The following is a 16124-nucleotide window of genomic DNA, read 5'->3' on the forward strand; positions in this document are numbered from 1 at the left end:
CGCTTTAATTCTGTTGTTTAGTAAAGTTTCCAAAGACAGGTCTGAATCTCACAAGTGATACCAAGAAGGTACCACTTATGAGGCAACTAGGTCAGGAGATAATGGGGTAGTGTGGCCAGTTCCTTTCCTGTTTTAATTCCATACATCAAAATTAACTCATTCCAAAGATATTGTAATAATTATTCACGTTATATTGTATGCATGTGGAATTCGATAATTTTAATTAATGTGTTAAAGAAACATCGTGAAATAAATTAAAATAATTAATCTCGCATTATTTTTCTGATGGCTTAAAGTAAACATACCATTATATATTACTGGTACTTTCATACACGACAACAATTAGTAACCAGTAGCTCAGTGGTAAAACTCTAGTGACCTAACTCGGGGTCTCTGGACTGATTCCTGGCTCTGGTTTTTAAATTATTTTATATTCAAATTGTGATACACCACGTAGTGTTTCCTCTAATATCAAAGATTATTATACAGTACAACATTGAAGAAGCACGTGATCTGTAAGGGTGTGGACGTTTGCAACTTCTCCATGAACATTGTAAGCCATCTCCTAGCTGTGGATGCAGAACCACATACCGTTGACCAGCTTCTGAAGCACTAACTCCATTCTCACAGAGGGCAATTATCCTCTCATAACGTTCACCTCTGCCATTGTGAAGGAAATGAAAGATGAATGTTTAAATCAGGGGATTACAATATTTGTCCTCTAATACTATAAGGGTGGAGGGGGGGGGGTAATGTTGTGGAGGAAGAGCCAACTGCAATGTGCTGCCCTCTACACAAACGAGTGGCAGAACGAGAGAAAGGGACAGTTTACTATATGCATTGTAAGTAATAAAATATAATAGTATGTTTACTTTTAGGCCATAAAAATAATGTGACAAATATTTTAATTTATTTAAATACCGTTTCTTTGAAGCATTAATTAAAATTTCCGAATTCCACATGCTCACAGTATAATATGAATAATCATCACAACGTCTTTGGAATGAGTTAATTGATATATAGAATTAAAGCGAAGTATAGTGGAAAGACAAATGCTGTAATAGTACATTATGCAACGAGCCTATAATGATAGTAATTAAGAAGCGAGTATGGATGTTTATGAAACGAGCGCAAGCGAGTTTCATAATTTTCATACGAGCTTCTTAATTACCATTATAGGCGAGCTTCATACGAATTTTTATGCTCGACCATATTTCTAACTTGAAATTATTCATTTTATTTGTATCTAACTGACCTTGAGCAATACATCGTAAATTGTGAGATGTGCGCAGACGCGAAAGTATTGATTTTTTCCGAGGAACAGATATCCACATTGACCTTGATAGCCTGTAAGAACCTACAGAGTAAACTAAATATTAACTTTGATATAACATTGAAATTAAATTAGACATTGAAAAACGAGATGACAAATTGAATTTATTTGAATATTATTTACAATTAACGCTAATTATTATAGTAACAGAACATAACCTTCTGTGACAGTATTGGATTCCCAGCCTCCGTGACTTTTCGCTAATTCTCTTTTGATTGCATATTCGAGAATAATCGATACTTGCGGTTTTATAACGGTACAAAGCTGACTTGTCATTGGCTGAGGTTTTATAACGGTACAAAGCTGACTTGTCATTGGCTGAACACCTGTACTTTAATGATATGCATTAAAGGAGCTACCAGGTGTCTAATTACTACATTTCAGCATGGTCGAGCATAAACAATATTAATAGATCATAACATTGAGGAACTCAAATTAACATGAAGCCACATGAAAAAGGTGCATTTATAAGGTTAGGCTTTATTATATTTTTTACATTTACAAATATAAAATATAATTGTGTCAGGATTTCAAACTTCGATTCCGTACTCTAAACACATAAGCTTTAACTATTCAACCGCTTCACTTGGCTTCAAGCATAAGATGTTTTTATAACATGGTAGAATGCTCCCGGCCCTTCTGCATATTTCAGGTTAGTTTTTTCTCAAAACTACAGTATTTTAAGTCTGCATATTTGTATACTTATTTTAAATAATAATCCCACATGTCTTAATTCCTCCTCAGCATAAATATGTAATATTTAAACAGAAAAGAGAAACGAGTATCTCTTCATGGTGTGAACCAAAGCTTTTTGCCCAAAGCATGCGCAAGTGTGGCATTCTTTAACTTCGAAAATATTCGAGTCACTCAACAATTATGTTCCCCACAGTACCTACACAACAAGAGGTATGAACAATTTTAATGAAAAATGTTATGTTTTATTTAACGACGCTCGCAACTGCCGAGGTTATATCAACATCGCCAGTGTGCCGGAATTTTGTCCCACAGGAGTTCTTTTACATGCCAGTAAATCTACTGAAATGAGCCTGTCGCATTTAACCACACTTAAGTGCCATCGACCTGGCTCAGGATTGAACCTGCAACCTCAGGCATAGAAGGCCAGCGCTATACCAACTCCGCCAAGCAGGCAGACTTTTTTTCAGACACATGAAAAGACTACTTCCTGTTAAGAACATCCTGTTTCATTTTGATTTCGTCAATAAAACTGCTTTCATCGCACAAGGAGTAACAAAATGTATCAGGAATAAAAATTGTTACCACAGTAACCATGTTTCTGTATATAAAAGAAATAAATTAAGTATTCTATAGCGATAGAGACAAATATACTCTTTTAGAGTATATTAAAAAACTATAGGGTGTCATTTAAAAACGTTTTCAATGACGTTGAAACTTGCATAACAATAGTTACAACATTTTTTTCCCATAAAAATATTCTTTTCTAAATACAAGATTTGACATGTCTCTGCCTTTTATCACAAATCCCCTCATTAAATTTTAATTGCAATTATTCATTACTTTCGAAACACCTTGTGTATGTCATATGCTTGGTACAAGCATCACAGTATAGGTTTCAATCACTGTCAATCAGGTCAACAGCACTTGAAAACATCTTTGTGGATTAAATGATAATTGTACAGTATATCAAACTCAGTAATGAAATAAAAAAAATCGCTATATACAATGTCATTCAATTACGAAAAGGAAGAAAGAAATTAAATAATAACACAGATGGAAATATCTGTGAGTAACAGCCCACAAGCCATGCAGAAACAAAAAATCCACCCCACTTCGTGAATATACCCATAGCGAGAAAACAAGGTAGATGGAAGACAGTACATCACTCAATACTACAGCCAATAAAACATTTCTTCACATTTTCCAATAATAAATGTGTATTAGTTTAAACAAACGGACATCACCTATTGGACCACGTAACCTAATCCATTACTTTATGAAGACAAGTGAAAGAGAAATAATATAAGACAAAGAAAATTAAATAGACAACAGAAACAAGTGTCTTGAAAACAATCTGTGATTTAACATAGAGGGTAAGTGAACTATCACCATAATGGAACATGGCAACACTATCAGCAAGTGGCTGTGAAATTGCAATGTATCCACTTGCAGTCTCGGCTCATGAGTCTCTTAGTGGAATTCAAGACAACACTTGTTACACTCTTGTGTTCGTGATTATAATTTTAGCTTGAAAAATCACACAGATATAGTATTATACAGCTAGTGTTTATGTATGGCAATAATGGATTAACAAGTTCGGTTCACGAAGAACTTAATTTAGCACAGTGCAAGAACTATGGGCCAGTGATCTTGTAGTAATGCATGGATTTTAAATGGAGTCATGATGGTGAAATAGACTCCAGTTTCCTTCTGTTTTCGGATGAGACTTAGTTTCATTTCCGTAGATATGTAACAACCAAAACAACAGCTACTGTAGATCCGAAAAATGCAATGTCTTTCATGAAGAGCCCCTTCATGATATGAAAATAGAACAGTATGCTATGAGAGGTGGGCAGATAACAGGACTCACTTTTCTTTTTAACAAACTCAGTGGCATAGCGTGACAAAAAAGTATGGGTAGGTGCAAAATATCAAAATCATTCCGAGAACAAGAGTAAAGTAAGCTTTCACATTCACTAGATATTTGTTTAAGTAACTGTATATCTATATTAGTTTCCACCTTATGAGATAACTAAACAGGAAGTGCATGTTGCTGGCAGTAGAGGCTTGGTTGCCACATAATCATAGCATGAGTTCAAATTGAGTTAGCGCTTTTCAGTTTTCACCAGAATATTTAAAGTATGCATATGACGAAGTATTTGAAATGTTTCAATTTACACTTTTACACTCGCAATAACAGCAGTAATGATACAGCACACCAAAGCAACTACATAATGCACGTGGCCTGGTGCCTTAAGTTTCGCAACATTGTTCTGCTGAACAACAGAACAACGCATAGCACTCAGTTGGTATTGTATTGCTAGGTAGTCGCTAGCAGACAAATTTTTGCATCATAAACTCCAGTGAAAAGATACGTTCTCACACAATGTGACAATGCTGTACAAGCTACCATTCTAGCCTGCACTGACCCCTTATCTATAGAACTACTTCCTGATTCGTAGCTTTAAAACTTGGAAACTAGTATCATGGAGAATTTTCAGTGTGACTTCATCTTGGAAAATTGTGTTATGGGGCAGTGTTCTCGTATAATTTGCTTGAATTTCATTATAATGTCCTGCCATTACAGTGGTTCCATCATAGGTCTGGCACGCTATTTTATTATCAATTTTATATCCCTTAAGAACGGAAATTACTGTACATGAAGTCAAACCTTGCACACTTTTATTCACAGATATATATACAGAGACATCATTTTATTTTTACTTCAATTTTTATTGTACCTGAGTTTTTTAATGTACTTCACTCCCACCCCCTCTACTACTAAACTTCCAACCGTTCTCCACACAGAACCAAGCGTATACAGTCAAAGTTGCCTTACAAAGTAGCAAACACGAACAGTACTGAGTAGTGAGTATAGTATGTTCCAGAAATATGTTCGCTTTCAATATTGAATCATATTCTCGCACAGGTACTGTCGTCCGTTTGCCTATGTCGCATCCTGGTTTCCCCCACCCATTTATGCTCGTCCCTCTTTTATCTTTTCGGATTGGGCAGAAGTAAAGATTGAATTTACAATATGTAAGGTACTCTTTTATAAAGTAGGTGCAGAATTATTTCAACATGAGTTACTAGTACAAAGAACAAAACTGGTAATTGGAATTAGGTCCAACAGTCTATACTGCGATAATATGCAAAAAAGAACTGAACCCTGTATCGAAATGAATGGCCACCATTTTCAAAATTGTGTTTAAATATCCATATTATGATTATTTTTCAATTAAACTTCATTCTCTATATTGTACGCTAATGTGCTGTGGACAGTATAATGTACATTGCATAATGAATACGTCCGAATAGACAGTAAAATCACTTATTTTATTTTGAATGCCTTGAAAAGAATGTACTGTACTGTACTGTATTTTGATTCAAGAAAACCCTAATGAAAATTATCGAACTCAAAATCGTGATATTTCCTACTTTACGTAAATGGATGAACTACTTTTCTTCCCTTCTATACCTAGTAAAGTGATTTGTTTGTATTTTACACCAGTATCATCGAACTCCAGTCATGGAAGGGGTTAGCAAATGGTGTTTCCGGTTCTCAACTGTTAATCCAAAGGTATAGCCAGGTTAATATTAGAAATGTTAGTAAAGATAAAATGATGTCCCTGTACAAAAAAATCTTTCTTCAATACGTAATTCATTGATATATCTCATAATTAAACTTAACTGTGCTTTGACAGACACAACTGTAGATTCATCCTCTTGAATAACCACAAAATCTGTTAATGCAAGCCCTCCAGCTATATTTTCCATTATAGCATTCATGACAAACAGGATCAAATCGTTCTAAGTATCTGGAAAAGTGCCTTCAGAAACACAATCGCTTTCAAGCTGATCTTTCATGAAGGCTTCTTATATTATCAACAACTATAGGTTTTATAAATAATTGCATTTACTTATTGATTCTTGGGCTTCTTAATGTCCTCTAAAGGCTAATTCTCGTTGTCCGAGGTGGCATACTATATCAATAAGATGACCAACTACTGTATTCGTTTTTCAATGTCACATTTTCATTATGTCTAACAGCTTCTAAGCGCCACCAGCGTGGCTCAGTCGGTTAAGGTGCTTGCCTTACATTCTGAAGTTGCGCTCAGGCATGGTTTCCATCCCCGCTTGGGCTGATTACTTCGTTGGGTTTTTCCGAGGTTTTCCCCAACTGTAAGGTGAATGCCAGGTAATCTAAGGCGAATCGTCTGCCTCATCTTGCCAAATACCATCTCGCTACCACCAATCTCATCGACGCTAAATAACCAACTAAAAAAAACATCTTCTAAGCAGCAAGATATTTATTTACATTAGTGTTCTATCGTGTCTTTCCAACATGTAGAACATTTCTGCATGATGTTTACACTAGTGTACTATTGTTTCTTCCCAACACATGGAACATTTCTGCAGTTTTAATATGTCTGTTTCTCCATGCATACTGTAAAGCTTTTGCTTCAAAGTTTTTTAAACTGCTTTATTACCACTATGGCTGTACGGTTCTTCACCTGCTCAGAACCACATAGCTACCTATATTTAAAGTACCAAGTACTTTGACTCTTTCTAGCTACATTTCCATCTTTCCACATTTGACTGTCTATTTATTTCAGACTTTAAGTTCAACTATGTTAAAGACGACAGAAACTCATTTTAAGAAAACTAACAGACTAACAAAATCAAAAGTCAGATTGTTCATGTCGATCATCTGATCTCTTTCCATGCTTGATATTGTTAAAAGCTGCAGCAAGAAACAACACTCATAGGAAGTAAACACTACCATATCACTACACTGTATAAACTGGGATAGACATGTCTAACCCCTGCAAGCAAGGTGAGCTATGTTCTGTCTTGTGCACACATGTTTCCAAAGTGCAGCTATGAGAGACTGAAGCAGACGGGGGAAACAGATCGTGTTCTGTCTACCCCCACTTGCAGTATCCACCATGGCTTGCAGGAAACTTATTTCTGAGGTGTCTCGAATAGATTACATGTAACTTTATCAGAAATTAAAAAAACATTTGTTTGGAAATTTCAAAGATTAACTTTACCAGAAGTTAAAAGAAATCTGTTTAAATATTTCAAAATAATACTTACGAAAATTATAACATATACTCATACTATGAATTATTTCGTGAATTTGATCAGACAGTATCTATCCTGTCTCCCCCGATGCTATGCCACTGAACAAATTATCAATTCCCAAAGGTATGTGAATATGATTCTGCAACCCACCCATCAAAATGACCAATAAGAGATACTCCATAACCAGCTAGTGGAAGTGGATCAGCTCGACTGGAGTTGCCTTTTCATGAAAGATGGGAAGATAAATCACTTACCCATTTAATTACCATTATATTGACAGAACCAAATCATAAATCTTCAAGGTAACATCGAACAAGGAAGCAATATGTGTACTGACATACACACACAAAATCTAATACACGTGGTAAATAAAACAGCACAAAACAGACATCCACCTAAAGAACATTCAAAACGATATCACAAAGTCATTCTATCTCTTTGACATTTCTTGTATTTGCAAGAAGAAATAGAAGAAACAGTCTGCTAAAAGTGCAACCATGACTGAAAAGTGAGAAATCCATCCGAAAACTATAATTAAATAATCAAACACTGTTTAAATCACAAGCTTAGTTTGCCATCGACAACACACCAGAGAGAAACTGAGAAAACAGCTCAAGTGTCTTTATAAACTAAAACTCCAACACACCACACTGAGTGCACAACCATCCACTTAGTTCTCTGATAAATAGAGATTCCCTTGCTGATCATACCTACCTCCCATAAATATTTTTCGGTCGTGAAGAAACATTCCAATTTTCTGGAAAGATTAATAAATGCAATATTCGAGAACTTACAAACTGCAATCCACTCTTTATATTAAACTGATTATTCTAATTTTCAAACTAATTCACTACATCACGTAGAAGATATCAATTACTTCTAAAACAACAGAAATTTGCAAAGAACTCCTCAGGTTGAAAGACTGAAGCAGAGCAATATACGAAATGTATATTTTATTTTATTATTATTATTATTATTATTATTATTATTATTAAACATAATAGTATAAAAATAGTATAATAATAATAATAATAATAATAATAATAATAATAATAATAATAATAATAATTTAACACAGAATTAAAAAAAAAATGCAACTCAAGGGCCCTATTCATAGACATTCTTAGCGCGGGCTTTCGGTGGATGATCAGCGAACTAACGTTTTTCATATTCATAAACAAGTGTTAGCGATATATGATATGATATGATATGAATCCTGTTTAGCACGCTCGTAGCGTGGGCTAGCGAAATGTCTATGAATAGCACCCCAAGAGATTATTACGTCATAGACATATGGGTAACATTCAGAAAATTATTTTCGTAAGGTGAATTTAAAAGTAACGTATCAGTAGCAAGATAAATGCTTCACACTTTCTTTTCCGATATTTTATCAACCTTCTCCAAATTAATCCTTACTAATAAAATTTATACGCAAGTATCCAATTGCACTTGAAATCAATATTCTCGAAATAAAAATATATGCTTAACTTTCAAAGTTAACTGAATATATTTTTGTTTCTAAACATTTAAATAACTGTACCTGAATTCCAGCAAAGGCAGCTTGCAATGAATCTATCCATGATGTGTGTATAGCACCACTTAACATATCAACATTCACATACAAAGGATGATCCCCGAAACCTTGGTTACAGTGGGCTCGTCTGAAAGGTAATAAAACATGTAGGATGTAGGTTCAGTTCCAGGTGGAAACAAAGATTATTTATCTTCACTATAAATTCCACAGGAAATTGCATGACTAATGTAATTTCTTCCTGGGAGTGAAGAAACTGAAGAGAGATGCTGATCACCATCGCATTCAAGAAGTGAAGATGGTGAACTGCATTAGCAATTGAAGAATACATGGGAAAAAGAATGAATATCACATAGCTGTTAAGGGTCAGATAATGATCTAATTCACTATATTACTGCAAAATTTATTGCTGTTTCTATTAAAAATTAAGAAAGGATGACTATCCATGGTGATACTTCTCCTTTTTACCAAGTTTGATAAGAACAACACTGAAATGTGTAGTAATCAATTGAATTAGATACTGACATCACCCTTAAGAATATGTGACAATCTTTTTTCCGTGTACTCATCATATTGTTACGAGTATCTTTAAATTTTCATTGTTATTGAGTACAGAGAAACATATTGTAATGCTGCAAAAATTCGATTTCGTGATTATTACATAAATTACATGTCTTTTTTTCACTCACACTCAAACCAAAAAAGTGGTTTTGGGCATTCTGTTTATAGTAATTTCTCCTGAACCATGGTACCGGTACAGAGTTTGTCGATATGCATACCTATAATTAAATCTGGTAATGAAGTACATGAATTATCATCACTTTTAAATTAGCAATCATTTAATTTTAATTAAGAACACACATTTACAATTCAGTTAAAGTCGAATTTATCGTAATATTTTATATTATGTAGCATCAATTAACATAATTATTTCCCTACATGAATTACTTATTTTCTGTTTTCAATGCAATTTCACTCTATATTCTTACTGCCTCAGCATAGAAAACTGCACATTTAGAATAAAGTATCATTTCCTTAAAGGACTAGCAGTCAAAAGTTCTAATCATCTCTTTATGAGTGTGAATTATCACGAAAATGATACAAATTAAGTAAAAATGATGCCCCTGCTTTCAACAGTTTACTACCCAAGTTCAATATAACGCAGGTAAACACAATTAATGTTGACAGAAAAAACTCCACCAAGCATTCTTCAGACACATTAAGTCAGTGTTGCTGTATGGTTGTGAAACTTGAAAAGTAATAAAACATTACAAACCAGTTGCAAGCCTTTCTTGACAATGTTTGTGCAGCATACTTATAGTATTCTGGCCAGATCTGACTACAAATAAGAATCTGCAGATAAAAGCTAAACAAAGACAAATAGGACTGGAAATTGGGTAGAGGAAGAGGGGTAGCTGTGACATACACTTCACCAGCCAGGAGACTACTTGACTGGAACCCACAAGGAGGGTCAGGAATAGTCAGACCTAACATACAGGGTTGTTTCCGATCTCTGATAACGAATTTGAATGACATGATGTGCGTCAGGAGTCACGCGACAGCTGAACTGTGATGCGAGGTGACAGACCAGTAGTGAGCGATCTCATAGAGTGCATGGCAACTCACAGCAGAAATTCCCAAGAAAATCGAGCCTTTTTGGGAGGGGTACATTACGACCCTTTCCAATGCCAAGTACAGTTAAGTGAAAATAAAAGAAGCCTGCAATAAACGAGGTTTCATTATTTCCAAGAAAAGCATCATCTGTGTACTTAATAAGATTGCTAAAGCTCGAATGGAATTAATTTGTATCATCTTGCGGAGTGTGGCGACTTGTGACAGGGGGTGGATTTGCTTGCTTTTTCCACTCTGGAATTAATCCCATCCAAGCTTTGCCAATCTTATTAGGTACACACAAGATGTCTTTCTTGGAAATAACGAAACCACATGTTTTGCAGGCTCCTATGATTTTCACGTAACTGTACTTGGCATCAGAAAGAGTTGTTATGTACTCCTCCCAAAAAGGCTCTATTTTCTTGGGCATTGCTACTGTGATACACTGTGCACTCTGATTCTGATTATGAAATCACTCACTACTGGTCTGTCACTTCTCGCCGCAACTCAGCTGTCGGTGTGATTCCTGACGCATATGACATCATTCAAATTCGTTATCAGAGCTTGGAAACAACCCTGTAATATGGAAACGTACAATAGTAGCAGAAGCCAAAAGCAGAGGCAAAATATGGGGAGAGATTAAGGAATTCGCCAAAGTAGAGTCAGATGAAGGTAGGATGACCAACACCCATGATGTAAAAAGAGGGACAGGAAGGGCAAAAATGAGGGATATTGAATAAATTTGAGGGACAACCCGGAACACATTGAGGTAAACGTACTCATTTACTTAAATTACCGATTTGTTTTATATCTAAAATTCTTTCAAGTTCTTATTACAGTTTTCAATATATATTTATTGACAAAACAAAGTAGTCTACATACCTCGAATTATAATTTACAAAGGAGTTTTCTAAATGAATTTGTATTTCTTGCTGCTCCAAAGCACATGCCAGAATGTCATTTTCTTGCAACACCTTTTCATAAAAATTTTTACAATCTACACTAAAATTTATTTTCACCTGGAGCTCTGCCTTTAATGTGTCTATGTGAAATCTGCTCCTAAGGTCAGTTCACAACATTTTCGCTTGCTGAAGATTCTTTCTACAAAAGTATTTGATGGAGGAATTGAAAACAAGAAGTTAATCAATTTACAGAAGCTACCATTTGCTCCCCTTTCTGTAGGTAAAGAGTTCATAATTATGAACCACTTTTTCAGGCACGAATCTTCACTGTTATTTCTCATAGCTATGTTGATAGATTCTTTCATGATCACAAATTCTTCGTATAATTCATCCACATCAATTACAGTTTCCAATTTCAAGTCATGAACCAATTCAAGCACAACTTTAAAGTAAATTTATTTTTTCAGAGCCATAACACTTATCTTCAACAAGAACATTATCTCTTGAAAAATCAAATCTAGAAGTCAGATATTTCAAAGCAGTTTCATACTAATTAATGAACTCTTTCTGTATCCACTGCATTTTTCCTTTGGGAAACCTGTTAAGTATGATAATAGTCTTGAATTAAAAAATATAAATATATCCTCTATTCATTGCTCTAACTTTAAGGACCTCCATTATGTTGAAAATTTCAAAGTCATTCTTTTCAAGGCATTCAACTGTTTCATGGAACAACTTCAAAGTGTTATAAAAGAAATGCAAGTAGCACTCTGTTATTGACATTTCATCACCATTTTCTAGATCCTGGGAAAATGTATTTATCAATATTGAACAGTTTTCTAGGGATACAAAATAAGACTTGAATGCAGGAAAACACTGCAAAAGTCTATCAACAGCAGGATAAATATTGAGCCATCCTGCAGGCACATGTCTAATTCTTTCATTATATTCAACATTAGAGAAATCAAAAAACTCTTCTAATCCTTCCACTCTTTTTGAGTGACAAGAAAAATAATTATATATGTTTGCTACAAATCCCTCTAAATAAAAAAGCTCATACATAACAAGTGCAAATTTTGCGGAGTTATGAACTTTATGGGCAGAACGAGAAGATGCTACCAAATTTTCGTCCCCCCCCCCCCCCAGAAGTGTATACACCGAGTGTTTTGAGCCAAAATTCACATTTGCACTGTCTGCTGAGAAGCCTGAAATATTTGTCAGACTTAATCTGTTTGAGTATAACCTGGCTTTAAGCTGGGGAAAATATAAAATCTGCATATTCATGACTATTATCATAGTAATCTATCTAAAAGAAAATGCACAATGCTTCTTGAATTGTTGAAATATCTGATTATTATGGGAAACATCTTGGTATGTCCATAGTCCATGTCCATAATTAGCTACAAAATAAACCCCTATCAACAAGTTCTTTAATGTGATCTCAGACTGAAAATAGTGCAAACACATCGGTTATAATTGCTGTTGCTTTTGTCCTTCCCAAATAAATGTTTTTACCTATTTGCAAGTCGGGAAATAAAACAGGTACTAATCTAGAATCGCAGTCATGGTACCTATAGGCCAGGTTATGAACAACATTATAGTATACTTTTTCAGTTCACAAGCTGTAGTCGGCCTGGGTGATGCAGTTGGTGGATTGCTGGCCTGCTGTGCCCAAGGTTGCGGGTTCGATCCCGGCCCAGGTCGATGGTATTTAAGTGTGCTTAAATGCTACAGGCTCATGCCAGTATATTTACTGGCATGTAAAAGAACTCTTGCAGGCCAAATTTCTGGCACACCAGCGATGCTGATATAACCTCGGCAGTTGTGAGCGTCATTAAATAAAACATTATTTATACAAGCTGTAACTTTGTCTTGTTGAGCACACTTAGTAATATTCAAACCAAAAGATGACACAATGGTTTTGTTTTGGACGGCTAAACCAGCATTCTTCTGATGATCTTGCCATGTATAACATGGCACATAATAAGCCTACAATCCAGTTCCTGCCTAACTTTTTGTAGTATGTCTGGATTAATCTCTGTGATAGCCTACTAAGATGTGCATGCAAGTCAACCAGCGCCAATGCAAATGATGGTACAAAAACGCGATCTTTCAATAAATCAGATAGGGTAAGATCTGTGGAACATGGTAGCCAGTTCAACAGTTCTTGATCTCCTGCAACTGCATGGGTGAGCCATCATTGTTGCAATTGACTACTAAGGTGGTCCCGAATATTATGGTAATGTGAGGAGGGAGTACCCTCCTGTTGAAAGATGAAATCTTCTTTCAGCTGAGAGAGAAGAAGTTGTTGCTTGCAGCATACCAATAAGATACATAGCTCCTGTCACTGTGGTTTCATTGAAGAAGGGCTTGTGAAACTTTTGATGGGAAACAGCACAGAAGACATTGTGTTTTGGGAATCATGTTCATGTTTCAAGAACGGGTGGAGATTATCAGTGCCACAAATACTCACATTCTGTCTCTTCACTTTCTCTGAAATATGAAATGTCGCCCCATCACTAAAAACCAACTTTTCAAGAAAACTGTCCTCTTCCATTAGCCAGAAGAAATCAGCACAAAAGATGCTCAGAGCTCAAAGTCAGTGTTCTTCACAGTTTCAAGTAACTGCATATGGTAGGGTTTCATTTGCAAACATTTTCACAGAACTCGCCATATCAAGTTCTTGGCTTATCTGATAGGTGGATTTCTGCTGACTCCTTATGAAACTTGTGCAGGCATGCTCCATTATTTCCCCCCTATCAAAGCCCATCCATTCGATTTTCGTTTGCAAAAACAGCCTATGTCTTGAAATTGTAAACATCATTTTCGAAATGACTTATCATTGGGTGCATCTGGCCCACATTCTGACAGAAAACTCCAGTGAATATTTACGACAAACTTGTTTATATGGAAATCAAGAACGCAAAGCAATTTATATTCTTCACTCATCGCTATTTTCCTTAACTGTCCTGTCCTACATCACTGGAACGAATGCAGGGAAGTTAAATCTTGAGAGCTTACCTTCTAACGCACACATCTCACTGAACAGATTTTGTACAATAAATTTATTACTGAAATTGGGAACATCATTTCGACTTACTTCATACAAATGAAATAAGTATAATAATCATTCAATAACTGTCTTATTAACCTAAGAATAATACAAAAGTTACATTAGGCCATTACACAATCAAATGTGACAAGCGCTTTTGCCAATTAATGGCATCTTCTGGTCTAGTAGGATATAGTGATACTATGAGCATAAAGACATAAGTAAAATGGCAAAATAAAGACACAATAAAATGGATGATGTGAAAGTGGAGAAGATGAATTAAAAACAGTATTACATGGATAACTGTACAATCACAAAGTAATGGAATAATAATCACTTAAAAGCATAGTGGTTGTTGTGATTAATCATCATGTAAAGTCTAAATATTAAAATGCAAAAACCATAAATTAAATGGAGGACTAGAAGAACATGTGTGCGCATGGATGCATGAAAATAACATAGTTAAAACGGGTAAAATATTGCAGCAGTCATCACGACGCAAAATATGGGTAGCGTGTTAAGAATCTGTACAGAAAGCACTTGGCAAGTTTTATTGCATAATGGCCTAATGTAACTTTTGTATTATTCTTACGTAAATAAGAAAGTTATTGAAGGATTATTATACTTATTTCATTTGTATGCTAACTTGTCGGACCAATATGCCTCTTAAATTACTTCATATGTTTAGAATCATATTATAAAACAGTAAAACTGTTTGTCATTTCTATTCCTTTTCAATACAGATTGTTGTAAAATGAAGAACAATATTATAAATGATTAAAACATATAAAACTATTTTATGTAAAATTACATAATTAATGACATTATATATAAATACTTATGCCGAGCAATTTACGAATAAAGTCAGAATGAAGTCTTAGCATTATAAAGAAAGTCTTTCATGTGCTATGCACAAAAAGAAAGAACCTCTTTTTTTCACATATAATAAATTATTTCATTTGTTCTTTTGAAAAATAGTACAAGAATATAAACCACAAACATTAATACCATTCCCATCATCATAAAGGAATCTTGTGAAATACAAAGCACATAATGAGAAAGTATGTATTAACTTGTTAACACTGACATTGTTTACTCAAAATGTCGCATAAAACAATATAATCACATGTAATTGTCTCAGAATTACTACCGTAGTTTCAGGTTGGTTTCAACAATCAAGTTAATATGAATAAATTTATGGTTATAGTGTTCTTATACGAGTTCTGTGTGGTAATGCATAATCAAAAATAATTACTATGAAAATGAATTCTGGAAGCAGCAAATTGCACAAAGTTGATATAATTACATCAACTAGGAGCAATAAAAGAGAATGTGTGTGTGTGTGTGTGCAAGAAGGAATTTTTGAAATGGAAATCACTATTACATATATAAAATGCTCAGTAAACAATTTTTCTTAATTATTAATTTACTATACCAAGAAATTACTTTAAAGAAACTGTCTTTTGAAAAAAAAAAGTGGTTTAAAATTCAAGTAACAATTATTGTAAATTGCGTTTTGCATCTTTAATACCAGTAATGTAATGGGAGTATAAAATGTTAATTTTTATGTAATTTCTCGAAGTAATATTATTATAATATCATTATTATGCCACTATCATAGTACTGAATGGCAAATTACCTCCCAGCTGGAAGACAGCAACACTGCTATCAGTGAGTGATTGCATTGCTTATGCCGAAGTTTCAGCCAAGTGGAGTGGAAGCCTAGACAAGACTAATTTTTGATGGCACAATCTCCTTTCTCAATTTGGTTGGGTAAATAAAGTTTTCAGCTTCTTATATTTAATCATATTTTACATTAACAGTTTGTGGTTTGTCGAAACATTGATAGCCTCTATCTCAATAACCAGAATCTGAATGTGTCTGCTGATAACCAGAATTGCCACTTTCCAG

General features: G+C 34.6%; 1 protein-coding gene across 2 annotated transcripts in view; it reads right to left on the reverse strand.

Annotated features, from left to right (window-relative positions):
* LOC138708015 (ER degradation-enhancing alpha-mannosidase-like protein 1) overlaps window positions 1-16124 on the reverse strand; it is a 158647-nt gene that overhangs the window by 70324 nt on the left and 72199 nt on the right. For both annotated transcript variants that reach the window (XM_069838122.1, XM_069838123.1), the window contains exon 6: window positions 8658-8778. In XM_069838122.1, the coding sequence (XP_069694223.1) occupies window positions 8658-8778 (121 nt within the window). The remainder of the gene's footprint in view (window positions 1-8657; window positions 8779-16124) is intronic.

Source organism: Periplaneta americana, chromosome 10, assembly GCF_040183065.1.
Source record: "Periplaneta americana isolate PAMFEO1 chromosome 10, P.americana_PAMFEO1_priV1, whole genome shotgun sequence".
Classification (NCBI taxonomy): Eukaryota; Metazoa; Arthropoda; class Insecta; order Blattodea; family Blattidae; genus Periplaneta; species Periplaneta americana.